This window comes from Lampetra fluviatilis, chromosome 1 (genome assembly GCF_964198595.1).
Source record: "Lampetra fluviatilis chromosome 1, kcLamFluv1.1, whole genome shotgun sequence".
Taxonomy (NCBI): Eukaryota; Metazoa; Chordata; class Hyperoartia; order Petromyzontiformes; family Petromyzontidae; genus Lampetra; species Lampetra fluviatilis.
Genome location: NC_136275.1, coordinates 9,232,304 through 9,247,975, shown reverse-complemented (window position 1 = coordinate 9,247,975; position 15,672 = coordinate 9,232,304). Strand labels below are relative to the sequence as shown.

The 15,672-nt window shown below is 39.7% G+C and overlaps 1 protein-coding gene across 9 annotated transcripts in view; it reads left to right on the top strand.

Annotated features, from left to right (window-relative positions):
- LOC144931565 (RNA-binding motif, single-stranded-interacting protein 3-like) overlaps positions 1–15,449 on the top strand; it is a 317,683-nt gene extending 302,234 nt beyond the window's left edge. For 4 of the 9 annotated variants that reach the window (XM_078855595.1, XM_078855546.1, XM_078855605.1 and 1 more), the window contains 5 exons: positions 2,784–2,828; positions 8,624–8,734; positions 10,910–10,990; positions 11,796–11,888; positions 12,894–15,449. In XM_078855595.1, coding sequence (XP_078711721.1) covers positions 2,784–2,828; positions 8,624–8,734; positions 10,910–10,990; positions 11,796–11,885 — 327 coding nt within the window. In that variant the 3' untranslated portion in view covers positions 11,886–11,888; positions 12,894–15,449. Of the gene's footprint in view, positions 1–2,783; positions 2,829–8,623; positions 8,735–10,909; positions 10,991–11,787; positions 11,889–12,893 lie in introns of all 9 variants that reach the window. The other 5 variants (XM_078855566.1, XM_078855614.1, XM_078855585.1 and 2 more) reach the window with 4 other exon arrangements.
- The last annotated feature ends 223 nt before the right edge of the window (positions 15,450–15,672 follow it).

Sequence of the window (15,672 nt, the reverse complement as noted above, 5' to 3'; positions counted from 1 at the left end):
TGTTGGTTATTTAGCAAAATCTGGGGGCAAGCAGATGTATGGTGCCTTCCAGTACAGAAGCACATGCATAATACAGAGCTTTCTGTTTAGTGCTTTTACAAGAATACGATTTGAACTACAGTGATTTTTTTTGCGTGGTTAGACTGCATTTTTGATTGCACATGCACCTAAGTAGGTCATTTCAACAAACAAAAAATTGTGAGACTGTATTGGCAGGGAAGCACAGGCACAAATAACAAAAACTAAATATTTGTCACTAGCACTGACCAAAAACGAAGACGAAATATTGGTGAGGGAGTATTGGGTAAATGCCCTTCTTAATAGCAGGTCATTGTAAGTAGTTTGTTTGTTTGTTTTGCTTGTAGTTACAATCTCCCACAATGCTAGCAGCTCTATCATTTATTTGGGCAAAGCCAATGTGGGGAGCAACTATTAATGGTTCAAAGCAAACGCACAATCACTGGGGCAGCACTCACCTCCATTGGTGACCCTGAGCCAGTGATTGAAATTCCACATTTTCATGGCGGGTAAACCTGTCGAAACGACAAAGACGATTTAACTTCTCACAAAGTGGTACTCACTTTGTTGACTCTGGAGGGATGATGGGCTGAGATGAGCCCTGGCCAGGTTTTGAACGCACAAACTTTATAATCGCAGGTCAGGCACTAGCCCAAGCCACAGTTCCACCCTAACGGATTAAAAGTTATTCTAAACTTAAGCTGTGATATTCTCCTTTGCTTCTTGGTGTTAAATGTGTTGCTGCACTCAATTGTAGCTGCGCTCTGTGCTCTATAACACTCTTAATGTGGTTATAACCATGGCTGTGAAACATTCACTCGCTGAATGTAAATATGTTAAGAGGCACCCGCATGTTTGCAGCTGTGCTCAATTTCAGTGGGCACTCACCATTAACAATGTGATGCACGATCGCATGGCGAAACTTGTGCTTCATTGGGGGCCCTTGTATTCTTTAATGTAAGAAGGCAATTGGAATAATTTCCGCCGTAGGCCATTAAAAGCCCTTTATTTCGTGCGAACGCAGCTGTTAGTAATGCGGCACACATCAATGCTATCTGGATATCGTCGTATCATTTGGACGAGTGAAAATATTGTGAGCTGCAGTGCCGCTGCTGTCATGCGACTCATTGCTCGAGAGGCATGACCCGGCCCTGATTGACCCCGTACAAGGACGTGTTAACACTGCACATTGTCAGTGTGCATGTCCTGCTCGTGTAGACACATTTTCTCAGAGAACCCACCATAAGTCATCCATCCGTCTAGGGTTGCTTTAACGAATACCACAAGTCAGCATTGGTAGTTGTCCTACGGAGAGACTGCTCCGTAGAAATTTGGAATTTTCACAATTGACTCAGTACCACCCACAGAGGTTGAGCTCTGCCTCACGCCTGTTTGAGTGTGGGGAGATTTTGACCTTCTTGACTAATTTCAACTGGAATCATTTATTTTTAGGCTAGTTTTAATCGTGGTTAGTGCACCACTCATCCAGTATTTAAAGAACATTAAAGCATTGGATGTTTCATAGGCATATTGACAAATCACCGACAATTAGTTCGATCTCCTCAGATTTTGGAAGCTAAGCAGCGTTGATTGTGCTTCGATGAATGACCACCGGGACTAAAAGGTGTAATAGGCTGCAGTGCAATGTGGTGGGCATCAGGCGGCAGTGAAACACAATCCATTGGTGAACTCTACTTATATGCTCCCATTTCCCTGTATGCGAAGCATCAGTTTCCAATAAAATGCCCAGTCACTTGATTAACCAGTCACACACTGGTGAAGGTTCGCAATCTTTCTTGTTTTTATTTAGACTAGACCCAGGGTGATGAGTCAATTATATTATATTGTTTAATTGACTAAATATTACATAATCGGCTAACTTTTTGTAATCGATTACTCTGGCACTTTAAAAATGGCAGCCGGCCCATAATTCATCCTCCTGAAGGCAGGAAACACCGTACAAGGCATGTCCAGCGTGACCCAGCTGATTATACCAATGACGCCACTACACCCCACCTATCACCTCCTGTCCAGTGACAAACGTGGGAACCAAGGTGGGAAGATATATATATTTTTTTACAACTGTTTTTTATTTGTCCAATTAGTCAAGTATTCGAATTGGTAATCGGCAGATTAATCGGTTAATTATATAATCGTTAACCCAACATGTACACAAGCACACATGCACAGGCACACACACATACACAATGTGTAGATTTGTACTTCCTTTGTGGTATTCTTGTCCTTGTTGGACAGTTTCTAAGATAAGCAAGCACCTTTCAAGTGTATTACTTTTATACCTCGGTGCCTAAATATCAGAGTTATGCCATAAAAAAAAGAAAAACAATCTCTCTTGAACTGCCAGTGGATATCCACACAGCATATCTACCCTAGATATTTCTAAATGCTTTGCCAATGATATAATAATAATGCTAATTTTTAAATCCACAACAGCCTCACTGAATCCTAATTATTATTTTCAAGAGGTTTATTTTTGGTTGCAATATTTTGCCCGTTATTTTTCTGATTGTTGATATTGTCATTGTGTTCAGTTGGTAAAGTGTTTGTACCACACAATTGTGTGGTGATGCGTTCAAAGAGAAGCGCCACCACGGTCGTCACCTTTTTCATTTTACCAAGTGCTACATTGAGTGTGTTGATTTGTAGAATTACCTGATATAAGGATTAATAATAATTGTTAGTGCACATGGGAAATTTATACGTAAATATATTCTTAATTGCTTTCATTACACACACACACACAGCTGGTTTACATGGAGCAATCCGGCAGGAGAAGCCTTCAGAGCAACGTAAATATTCCGTAACTTACACACACATGCGCTGTTCTCCTCACTCGCTGTGTGATAACCCATGTGATCACACTTGTGCATTCATAATGGCCTTCATCCCAGTTAGGCTTTAGCGCAATATGTGAACAATAATTCACTTGTACATTTACCCACACAATCCTGCATTTTAATTACAGTATTAGGAACATTCAATTGAAATGTGTGCCCATTAAATACAAGTTAAGCTGTGCTTTAAAATGTCTTTTTTTCCTACACACTCCCTGCTCACTTGATCACTAGTTCCATCTTAATATTAGTGCCTTTACACATTTGTTTTGCTGCCTCGTGTATTTGAATCATGACATGCGGTGACATTCATACTTCTTATACATCTAAATTTAATTGCAGTTGTATCATATTGGGCTTTGCATAGTCATGATGCTGCCTTGTACCTTTTGTACTTAAGTGGCTTTCATTTTCTCTTAATAAAAATCACCAAATACCTCGAAGGTTGCTCCTGCACATGGATTGTTTTGAGTAAACACAGTACTCAAACTCGACATGAGAGCAATGTTTGTATTCATGTTTTAAAATCTATATTACATTGTTGCAGTTCTCTGTGCATTCAATAAAGCTTACTGCCCACCTGCTACGAATTTTAAGACACATCCCTTGCCACAGGAAGTATAGCAATTGTTCCTTTGCACTGGGACTGCCAGGGTATAACCTACATTAAAGTTTTACTTTTGGCAGTTTCAGTGATAGCTCAATATTTCTACTGGCTCGCTTATCCCTGCAATGTGTAATTTTCAATAAATCAGGCTATGTGCTCAACAGTGAAATTCATATTTTATTATTCCTAAGTATACGGCTATTACATTGTCCACCGTTTTCTGGAAAATCTGAATTTTGGACGTGAGAGCAGTAAAGTTAACTGCACAGTAAATATACCCAGCACAATCAGTCTTGGTCTTAATAATTTAATAATAATAATAAAATCCCTCATTCTGACACTGACAGAAGTCACAAAGCAGCTAAGAGGCATCATTACGAAGAAATATCACCAACATTTTCCAATTGCTCACTTGTTGTCCAGCTGTCCCATCTGCTCAGAGCAATGCGGCAGCCACGGTAGATGATGATAGCTCAGCAATTTGTGAATTATATAACTTCAATGACAAACGGATATCTGTTGGGACCCAAACGCAGTGCAAATAATGGAAACTAATTTACCCTGGTAATGTGCGTTGACTCCCGGGTGTTCTATAAAGTGTTATGATATGCCGAAGCACAAATGCACTCTTCACCCCAGGCAGCCGCTTCAAAAGGCTGTCATCCTCCATCACTATTGCTCTCAACCACAAACCCTTAGAACGTCATTTGGGCTGTCCTAACTTCCGACCCAACACTCAGTTGCTTCTCTCAATCCTCAAGGCTATGACCCAAATAGGGCGTGTTTTGTCTGAGACTTTAAACTTGCGCAAGATCCCTCTCACTCGCTGTATGCCACTTGCATGAATGTGGTTTCCATACTCTTTGATTTTACCGAAATAACCAGAGTATGGCTTCTTGCAGTCACGAAAGATTAAATGGGGTTTGTTTTGCTCAAAACAAACCAGCACGGACCCATGATGCGTGGCTGTTATCAAGTCACCTTTATGCCCAAATAACCTTTTATTTTGGAATTTCAATTTGGAATTGTTACGTGGAATGGGTGGAGTGGTGGCACGGTGATTAGCGCACTGCGCTATAAACCTGTTAACCTGTATTAATGTAAAACAGTCCTGACGTAGAAAGATCTTTCTGAATAAACCAAGCATCCTGAGGCCAAAAGCAAACAGTGACACGAGTGCAATTTTGTGTAAAACAAAACATGATAACAATGTTAACACGCCATGCTTAGTATATTGGTTTTGTGCAAGACTGATCGATTCAGATTCAGGAGTGGTGGCACGGTGATTAGCGCACTGCGCTACAAACCTGTTAACCTGTATTAATAATGAAATACAACTTCTCTTTTGCATGCGGTATTATTATTGCCCTTCCATTTATTTCTAAATTAAACGTTGCCGCAGCGTTAACAGGAGAACGTTTTCATGCCGGTTGAATGCCACACCATGAGCTTTGTTTCGCAAAGCTGCATGGCGACCGTACAAATGGATCAGCACTCTATATGCACGACTCCCATCTCCCATCGCCTATAATTGAGACCATATGCGTTGTGATGGACCATTATCAAATCAAGACCCACCTGGCTGTTTCTCCTAGTTGCTTTTTAGGGTCCAGGCAGCTGTTAAATGCTTGTATTCTAACTCTCAATCATTTGAGAGCCGAATGGTTGCGATTGTTAGGAGCTGCTCATACTGCGTTCTCTCAGAATGCCTTGCGAGGGCAGAACACTCGTGACGACATCTAACAATGCCTCTGTTGAGGTATGCTCTAATTAGGTGGAGTTTTGTTTCTATTGTGTCTAATGTGGCCTCTTATTAATTGTATCGCGCCAGATGAAAAGCATGATCAGAGACTTTCTTCTGTTACAGCTGAGGGGATTTTGGGGTGTATTTGCCACCGCAGGCAGCATTGGGGAGGTTGAATGAGACAGTGGTACCGCTCAGGGTATTCTGAATCAAAGGTTCCATGGTTTTACGTTCATCCTGGCCTCCTGTTTTGTGGAGCAATGTGAAGTTTTCTAACTCTGTGTAGGGTCTCTGTGTGAGGTTTCATGGCAAAATTATCCATTAGCACTTGAATATGCTGCTGTGCCACACTCAGTGGTGCATGCCTGTAACCTGGCACTTTAGATATGGGGTTGTTGGGCAAAGTAAAAATATAATCGTGTGTTGTTACCGTTAACCGGCAGGGCTGCAAAACTGCCGGTAGACCAATATATGATAGCACAGCAAATAGGATGCATGCCTTTTTCAGAGTTATTCCCTGGTGCCATGCACTCTGGTTTCCTCCCACATGCAAAAGACTCATTAATGAACTGGTTAAACATCATTATGCTGGAGTCATGAGACTCAGTGAGGCTTTTAATGGATAAACACAGGTTATTTTACTACGTTTTGCTTGTTCAAATGGCACAGAACTGTAATTAGGAGGAGCAAGCTGTTGTAACCACATTGAGCAGCTTCCAATAACAATATTGTTTTCATTAAATTAACAGAAAGAAGGAGAATCATAGCAAAAAGGACAACATCGCGATGCGGTTGTCCTTGATGCGCACGGTCTATAGCGCCAAGACTCAGGGAATATATAAAGATAATGGAGTTGCCTAATCTGTCACGCCATGTTGATAGAGACATATTGGCACAGCCCATTGGTGGCCAAGAGTGCGAGTCGATAGCACGCCGATTGATAGTGCAAGAGTGAGCGTGGGTGAAGGGCTTTCCTGGAGTTGTTTAGGCAATAGGCAGCTGATGTCAGCAGAGATGCGGGCTACAACAGACGGACTGAAGCCAGCCGGCAACGTGTGCTGACTCAGGCAACGTGAGCAAGAGCGCATCTCTAGAGGTTATTCAACCTTCTCAGGTTAACCTTGAACGGGATTTAATACCGGCAGGCGGAAAGCATTTCTTTTCAGCTGAGCATTAGAAAGAGCATAAAAGCATTAAAGGATGAGGTACATGGCGCTATAAATATTTTTTTTACAACTGGACTTGCATAAATACTGTTATTTTTCTCCAAACCAAGAAAAATTGGCAATTCTAAGCCCAATGATTTGCATTGCAATTACATTATTAAGAAAGAAGGGAACGGTGAGGATTTTAAGCCGTTTAAAATTTTGGATTAGGAGTGTTTTTGTACTGCCTTAATAGGCAATAATAAAATTAAAATCAATTGTAATTATCTGACTTTTGATTCAGAACATAATAAATACATTTTAAAAACTATCAAATCAGCTAAATTTATATTTTATCTACCCCAATCACGGTGCTAATGAATTATTCAGGATAATGTAATTACATTTTTGCCTTTAGCCACTATTATAGTAATTTCTTAATGAAGCAATAATCCTCAGTTGAGAGGCCAGCCCTGTAATACTGATCAGATGCTAGACAGTTCTTGACTTAGCTTTCGCTTAATGTGCATAAAATTAATGTCTTGTGTTTGGTGACATTGCATGTTTAAAAAAGTCTATTTTTTATTAGTGCAGGTAAAAAAAACAAGCCTCGCCACCATTATTAACACTGCTTTATAACAATTTTTTTTTTAAGTAGGCTAATGTTTCAGGCGGAGTCCCCTCACAGCAGGCAGAACGCAGCCCGAATGTTTGGTCTGGTATTCCTAGAAAAAGCGTTGAAAACTTTGCTGCCTTGAAAAAGTCTGTCTTCAACTGCACTTCAAAACCTTCTAGCCTCCTCATCCCTCTAATCTGAATATGTACACATCTGACTGAACTATACAATGAAAAATCTTGTTTGTTTTAGGGGCAGGAACAGGTTGCAGACATTACAGTTTCAGTTAAAATCTTTTTGAAATTAGTTTTTAAAATGATATTACTCTAAATGCATTTTTTATCACAATATAAGCGATATAAAAAAAACAATTCGTCTAAGCCACTTGTATATTGCACACCTCATTTATTTATTGTATGTTTTTTTCACACAACATTTGCAATGCAATTAAAATAAATGAGAAAGGGCATTGCGCTTTGCGATTGCCAGAGAGGTTCTCCGACAGTTTATCGTCGACAGTCAGCGTCGTGATGTGCAGAGCTTGAAGGAGCAAGGCACGGATTTCATATCCCAGCAGTAGTCCGTGTGATTCACATCTGCACCGTACAGATCCCAGGGGCTGGCTTTAATGGAATGGAATAAATACACAAATGAATGACAGACCAATGGAGTAATGCATAATAGATGTTACTGCATTGTCAACGTCAGTATCATGTTAAAGGAGCGTCGCGATCGCTTACTGTGCTAGCGTTCAAGATGAACTCCTTGCTCTTGGGTGTTATGGAAAGTTTGAGTATGAAATCAGAAGAATAACAACCTCTTTGCTTGGTTTTATTATTGTCGCCTGCAGTTTTTGTAACGGGACTTAAATTGTTAAATTGCTAAGCTGTTAAAAGTGTAGTTTTTACACAACGATGCATCACATTGATTTGTGAACACATTTTGGTGTATAATGCAATTTTTTATGACAACTAAATTCATCCCAAGGCACTGTGACGTACAGTAATGTACATTTTCCCAAAGAAAATTATCAATGTTAATGTACTCGCAGCACCATCGTGTGGCAAAGCATGATTACAACCAATTTCACTTACCAACGTGCAGCTCGGCTGAGTAAACCCTGGAAGCACAGTTCCCACTCGTGAGATAGCACATTCCATGCCTGCCCCGGATTTCCTTTTTTAAGTGTTAGCCTTCTCATTGTGTGGTTAAATCCAATTTATTGCTAAACCAAGATAACCAGACGTTGGAAAGGAGAGCAATCGCACACGCATATGTGGTTTATCAACCTTCTTGCTGTACTACTTCGTACTGAAAATGGGTGTCGTCCTCCATGCACTTAATTACTCCATCTCCAAGTCATCCACCAACCCTACCCTCGGGTTGCTCGACTCCACAATTCATCAAACGTTTATTGTGAAACCATCGCGATAAACTATAAATACTGTTTGATTATTATTATAAACAGCCCATTGCCATTCCACTGCTGGACGAATACCTCCCCAAACACTGTCAGCCATGGGGGTTCTTTTACCATATTTCAATCGCGCAAAACCTACGCAGTTGTGCGTCTCGATATGTCTGCGCGAGCCTACTTGATACGAGTGTTGCGACCCTCCTCTCTCATGTCCACCACAGGGCACGGTGCTGACGCCCCCCATGGACTCAACCATGTCCATGCAGCAGGTGGGCATGATGGGGCCACTCGCGCAGCAGATGTCCCACATGTCCCTCGGCAATGCGGCCACCGTAAGTCAGCAGCAGCAGCAGCCATGGGCCGTGCCTTGGAGTTGTATATACACCTCGTAGCAGCCATCCGTGGTGGTGGGCCCTCCCTCGTAAACGCTGGAGCGAACGATCACTTCTCTTGAGACTTACTGCGACACAGCTTAACTTATTTAGCTCTGCTTTAAAAAAAATATTTGCCAAACAGAGGCTCTTGGTCTTTGATGTAAAGTAGACAACAGCAGAGATATCTCGAGTAAGGATAGCAGGTGGAAGGTAACACGTTCCTTAAATTGAGTTTGGTTATGTAATGTTGGAAAGGCGGAAGGGAGAGAAGAATGTTCCAATGTCAAGCTCTGCGGGAAGAGAGTGAGAGAAGAAATGTTCTGTCCTGCAGTGAGGCAGCTGCGCACAGTGTGGATAAGAGAGATTGGTCAAATGTCGAAACCACATCCCAGAATTTGGGAGCAAAATCAGGGCATACAGCTTCAGAGAGCAAACAACCGTGATGTCCGTAGTTGCATGCAGAGAGATGAAGAGGTTACAGATCGACGACGATTGAGTGGTTGTCGTGAATCAGTGAGCGCTGTCACATGTGATGCTGTCACTCTTGACAGTCGACATGGGTAAATGAAATGCTTCCCGTTTGACCTTGAAAACAAATTAAATGAGCTACAATTTGTATTAATGTTTTATTATCCTTTATAAAATGGATCTCTGATTCTATTTGTTGATCATAAAACACCCACCATTAAGGCTGACGATTCAACATTTATATTCTTGCAATGTTTAAATTTGTATTTATTTATTTTAAGCACAAGTGCATGAAATATAAATGTGTATTGGATGCCAAATTACTGTAGATTTCTTTTATCAGTGCACAAGAGGCAGATAACCAAGGCGTAATTTGTACATTTTCTTCCAACACGGACACTAAGAGAGGTCATTAATCAGCGTGATTTATACCTTGCCAGACATAATACCATGATTAATAGAACACAGCAAAATTACACATGCTGGAGAAAACCCTAGGCTGCCGAAGGCAGCAAAACCTTTTTCCTAAGAGAGGACGTATCTGTAAAAGTTTTGGCTTATGAGTGCATAAAATAGAAAATGCCCTGTGTAGGCATTTACTTTTCTTGCTGATGTTTACACTGCATGTTTTATGCGCAAACAAGTTTTTTTGCTTTATTTATTTGACGTGTTTCCACTATTCATTGCCTTCCATCATATCACCGATGTTGGTATTGTCATTGATGATTGATGCTTTTGTGCTCACTTGCTTGAGTTTTTTTTTGCCTTTCAATAAAATTCTTCTCAACTTTCCCGACATTACTGTCATTGATTTGTTCGTCTCTTTTGATAAATGGTTTACTGCTGACTTTTCTGCCAGGCGTTTGTGTTTTAGAGCTCATTTGACAGCTTTGGTCTATATTCATGGGCCCCTTGAAGGTGCAATGGGATTTGATGCTTCCAATTCCTTAGTTACGGGCACACATTTAGAACCAAAGGAAACCCAGTGCAAGTCTATCATCTCGATGTTTGCAGTAAATATGTGTTTAGGTGGAATATTAAACACTGAATTGGCTGGGTAACTTGGTGACCTCGTAATACCTATGTCAGAGCCATGGAGCCAGCACTGTGGAGATAAATCTTTGGTTCAAATCTAGGATTCAATCACCTGCAATTGAACCAGATTCTCAAGTGTAATGACATCAGCTTGGTCACCAATCACTGCTAAAAAAAAACACACAATTATACTCGCTTTAGTTTCTTAAAAATTATTGCTTAATTTGGGGCGCATACCACCTCTGAGGATGAACATTTATTTTGAGAAATATATTATCGTTTGATTTACAATGACTGCCATCTAGTGCTGATTTGGAGAGATCACAGAAGTAATTATTTGGTGTCATCTTCTGATGACGCTGTCTGACACAATGTGATGCTCTGGCAGGTCATGGGAATTCCAGAGAATACATTTTTATTTTCTCATTCCATGACTCTTCTATGGCACTATTGTGATATATTTAATGGGGACAGAAAAAATACCAAATATTACATTCTACATTCATATATATGTTGTGTATACCTTTGACAGTAATTCAGATCTTTATACATATAAACAATGCTTGATCCTGTGGTACCGGATGTACACTGGTCTTCTCATTAACAAGTTTGTATTGTTTTTATTTCAAGTATATGCCAGCGGGCGGACCAGTGCAAGGAACATACATCCCACAGTATACCCACGTGACTCCCACGCCAGCCAACATGGAGGTGAGCTCTCTCCCCACAAGGTACCCCTTTCACTGCCCATGTACAGCGCTTCTGTCAATCTGTTGCTTAATTAGTGCCATGCGGGTAGTGGGGGTATATTTGATTGTGGCTCACTAAACTGGCCAGTGCAGATTCGTAAAGGCGGGAAGCATAGACGTGGGAGCATAGAGGTCTGGTACAATAATGTGTTTTTTTATGCAATGGTTAATTTATTTGTTGTCATCTAAGGTGGAACTCGACGATTCAAACCAGCCACAGCAGTGCCTGACTTCAATTATAGTTCAATGCTTTAGAAATGCAGCCACATCCACTGGCGGAGCCAGTGGGGGTGGGGATGGGGTGGCACGTGCCCCCCCCCCCCCCCAATGATCTGATCTAAATCCCTAATTTCGATCGGATCATTAGGGTTTATTAGTAATAAATCGGCATTTTGCGACCCCTACTGCCACTGTGTAGCATATTATTATGTGCCAGGGACTCTGTGAGATGATAGGACAATAGTCTGAGTCCATAATTGGCAATACGTAACGGCAAAGCAGTTATAAGTGACTCACAGAATTGTGCGCAGTTGCGTATACAGTACACGACTTCCCTGAAGGCATTCACCTTCAGCGAGCGTAATGCCGATCACACACGGTTACGCGTCGAATAAAAAGCAAGGGACAAGTCCTTATTTACTAACGACACCTATAATTTTTCATTGTTGGAGGGATTTCCGCCCCTACCGAAAAATCCTGGCTCCGCTATTGGCCACAACAGTCATATTATTCTGGATTCATACACGTGTCCTCCGGCAGGACCACAGTGGGCAGCACCAGCAGCCCATCTCTGTGGAGACAGCACAGGACCATGCTGCCTACTCCTACCAGCAGGGAAAGTGACAGGGAGGAGCTAAGAGGTGAGTAACACATTGCTATCCAGGTCACTTTTGTAAATGAGACTATCCTGGTGTCTTGAGTTTCTTACATGGTTAAACAATATAAAATTAAGCAATATATAAATCGCACCTGCACAAAACCTGTCAGATGTGGATACATGATGCACAAACGGAAAATGTAAAACTCTCTAGTGTGTGACTGGTCATCCAGAACAGACCATACAACACACAACGATGCAATACCCGATCCACAAATGCGAAGGAGACATCGCAGTGATACACGCGTCTGCTCCTGACGTGGTTGTCTGGCTTGACCACCTGAATGTGAGATTGTAGTTGATGATGCTCTGCATCTACATCAGTCGTATGAAAGAAGAAGAACTTAAAATTAATATTATGTTGGAAAATACGTGTGCTTATTGTCAGTAGGAAACCAGCCATTATTTAGAAATAACAACTTTGCACCAAATGTCTTCGGGAAATGCCTTTCTGTTTGAGGCCAAGGTGGCACTTAAGTTAATATAGTTTTATAATGTTTAAAAAAGTTACCGTTAAATACCTTATTGAGCTTTGCCAGGTTATATATGTATCTGCAATGCTAAATGTTTGAGTTGGAAATTCATTAAAAAAAACAGGTTTTTTGGTGATGTTAGCCATAAGCCGGATAACACAGATAGTGTTTTTTTTTGACAGTATTTGTAAATTACATTGTTGCATAATTTCCAGTTCATGCGATGTGTAAAGAAACAACAGCAGCAGAGCCATTTGCAAAAACTAGAGGGCAGACATCATGGCTGACTTGAGCTCAGCTGTTTAGACTTCCCTTCGCTTCATTTCGTGCTCGTCTTCTGTCCACACACGGTTTTACCAGAATTTATCTCATGACCACCGACCCACAGGTCGGCAATTCTCATAATCCCAATACGTTGTGAGATGTTGTCATTCAAATGTACGGATGCCAGCGTGGCTATGTTATATATATTTTTTTTTAATCATATATTTTTTATTTCCTTTCTCTTTTTTCAGATTAACTTTTCAAACGGAAATGATGACGTGTGTCCTGAGGAAGGCCTTTAGTGCAGCAAATGTCTACGTAGAAGAGGACATGCATCTGGTGTGCACAAGCTGCAAGCGGGACTTTTCCTTTGACTAAAAATGTTCTCGTGACTGCTATTTTGGGATGAGTTCTTTTAAAGAACATAAATCCAATGGCTGACCTTCAGATTCCTTTATTTTGCTATGGAAGAATTATTTTTAAATGAGAATCTGTCAAAAATTGTTAAATGTTTGGTTTGCGCATGACAAGTGAAAAACAAATACATGTGATTGGATCGAATGGTAGTGTTTGTTGGAAGAATTGAAACGAGGACAAAATTAAATGCATTAGTTCTTCACATAGATTTTTTTTTGTTACAGTTATGTCTTCTTGTAAGGTTTTTGTAATACATTTTATTTTTAAAAAATGAGTTATATTGTCTGGCATAGAAATGAGCGGAATTGTGTAGATGTTAATGTAACCCTTTTTGTTTAGGAGAGACGTTCGTGTGCATTTTTTTTATATTGTAGGGTTTAATTGGTTTTAAAATATTTTTTCGCTGGCCTTAATATTTCTGACATTTTTCAACGATGTATTAGAAAGGGAAAAAAATCACTCACAATCAGCATTGGCGGTTGTCGATGTTACTGCGTCATTGGGTTGTGATGTGGGGAGGGTTTGGCATTCGAGGTTTAGAGGGGGGCGATTCAGCTTTTTTGAGACTTGCGCGAGAAAAGGATCTTCATTTTTGGAAGATTCACCTTTTTGCTAAATTAATTTCAATTGCAAATTGTAGAATTTTAGAATCAATGTTTAGAAATGCTTTTAATATCTTTTTTGGGAAAAATGCTTTGAGTCAACACAATTTTTTGTACACTCAAAGGAGAAAAACAATGGTAATGTTTGAAAAGTAGGTTTCATGAGAAACGGTGTTTTTTGCATTTGAAAGGAGTGGCAGCAGTATTGGATGAGAAAAAACGGTTTTTAAAAAAATATGGAATTTGAATGCTTTTTAATCGTAATGTAAAAACGTGGGCACTCTGAGTTAGCCGCTGGGTGTTATTTAAGAAGGCATATTGTGTGGGTGATTCGAAATGCCTTGAATACAGTATCCGATGGCATGGCGTGTCCAGTAATGATTTGAAAAGGATATTTTTCACCGGTTGAGTGGGATTAAAAATTATGAGTGGGATATCTATTAGAGAGACTTGGTTATACGGAGTACCAAAGATGAACAAACCAATTTCATGTTCATGAAATGTTTCTTTGTTATTTAAAAAAAAAGAAATATTTTCTTTTGTTCTTTTAGTTTGGCCAGACCATTTTTTTGTCTCTGTTTTTATTTTTTATTTTGTTTGGTTTAGTTATGAAGGTATATTTACTACACGTGGTCACACAAAATACATTTGAAGCTATGAAATGTTTTTTTTTTGCTCCAAAAATGAACGGCTTTGAACGCTTCACAGTCCTCTTAATTTGTAACAACCTGAAGAATTTACCTTTCTTGTAACGACTTAGTGGTTTTTAATTTTTTAATTTATATTACAGCTATCATGGTATATCTACCTCAGGTTGTGTTATTGGTTATCATGTTTGCTGGCTGTCTGACTTGTGACAATCAACCAAAAGCAACGGGGTTGTGTGTTTTTATCTTTAGTTATGAAATACAGGTTGTTTCATAGCTTCAAATCGTCTTCATGGAATGATTTAATTTTCAGATCTTGAATTGTTAACATGCAATTTAATTTTCCTGTAAATCATGGAACGAATATTGAATGGTTTGATGCGGCTGGGCGACACTGCTGTCTGGGACAACTGAAGGCTTGTTGAGATGTATGCAGGTTCTTTGGTATATCCATTAAAATATTAATTATTGATGGTGGTGTTCATCTCTAAAGATGGTTGTTGCTGAAAGTAATTTTTTTGTGAATGGAAAATACAAAGAACACAGTTAAAGCTATCAATAGAAGCCTCTGCAAAGCCCAAACCATAAGTTTCAGACAGCAGTGTAATGGTGACTCGTCTAAATTAATACATTTCTAACTTGTCGTGCATTTATTTTTTTGAGAAAAAAAAAATCTCCTGTTCCATCTCATTTTACAGCCATGAAATAAGTTAAAAAAGATAATTTATGAAGAGACTTTTTTGTACAAATACTCATAGAGATGTCTATATGGTCAAGAGAGATTTTTTTAAATAGTTTTTTTCCGTGCCACAAACTTTCCAGAAAGGTGATCTTTGTCCATGTTTTTGTCTCTTTCTCCTGTGTCTATTTGTTATTCGTTTTCCTTTGCTGGGATTTGCTATAAGTAGTAGTAGTGCACGTTTATGTAAAAGTCTGCAAGCTCACTTTGACTCAGTCGTCAACCTTTGACATTTTTTGAATTAAAAAAATGGTTGCAGTAACAATCTGTTGAAATGTTTGTTGTTCGTTGTGGGACATTAAATACAGGAGCCTCCTGAGGAAAATCATGACTTGGTGAGTATTTTGTCAAACATGGATGTCTGTTAAATAGAGGTTTCTTAAATAAAGCTGATTAAATACCGACTTTGTACGAGTGTCTATACGTGATGGGTACATTCGAATACCACTTAGCCAGAACTAAAGTCCAACATTCAGGAATTCACTCAGCTTTTGCTCTTCATATTTATTGTGTGTTACATAGAATTTACAAAATAGTTCTGCACTTTTGGTTTTTGAGGGAGCTCCGTGTGAATGTGTGGATATCAAGTAAAATTGGCAACGATTGAAACCAACAGAGGCCATGA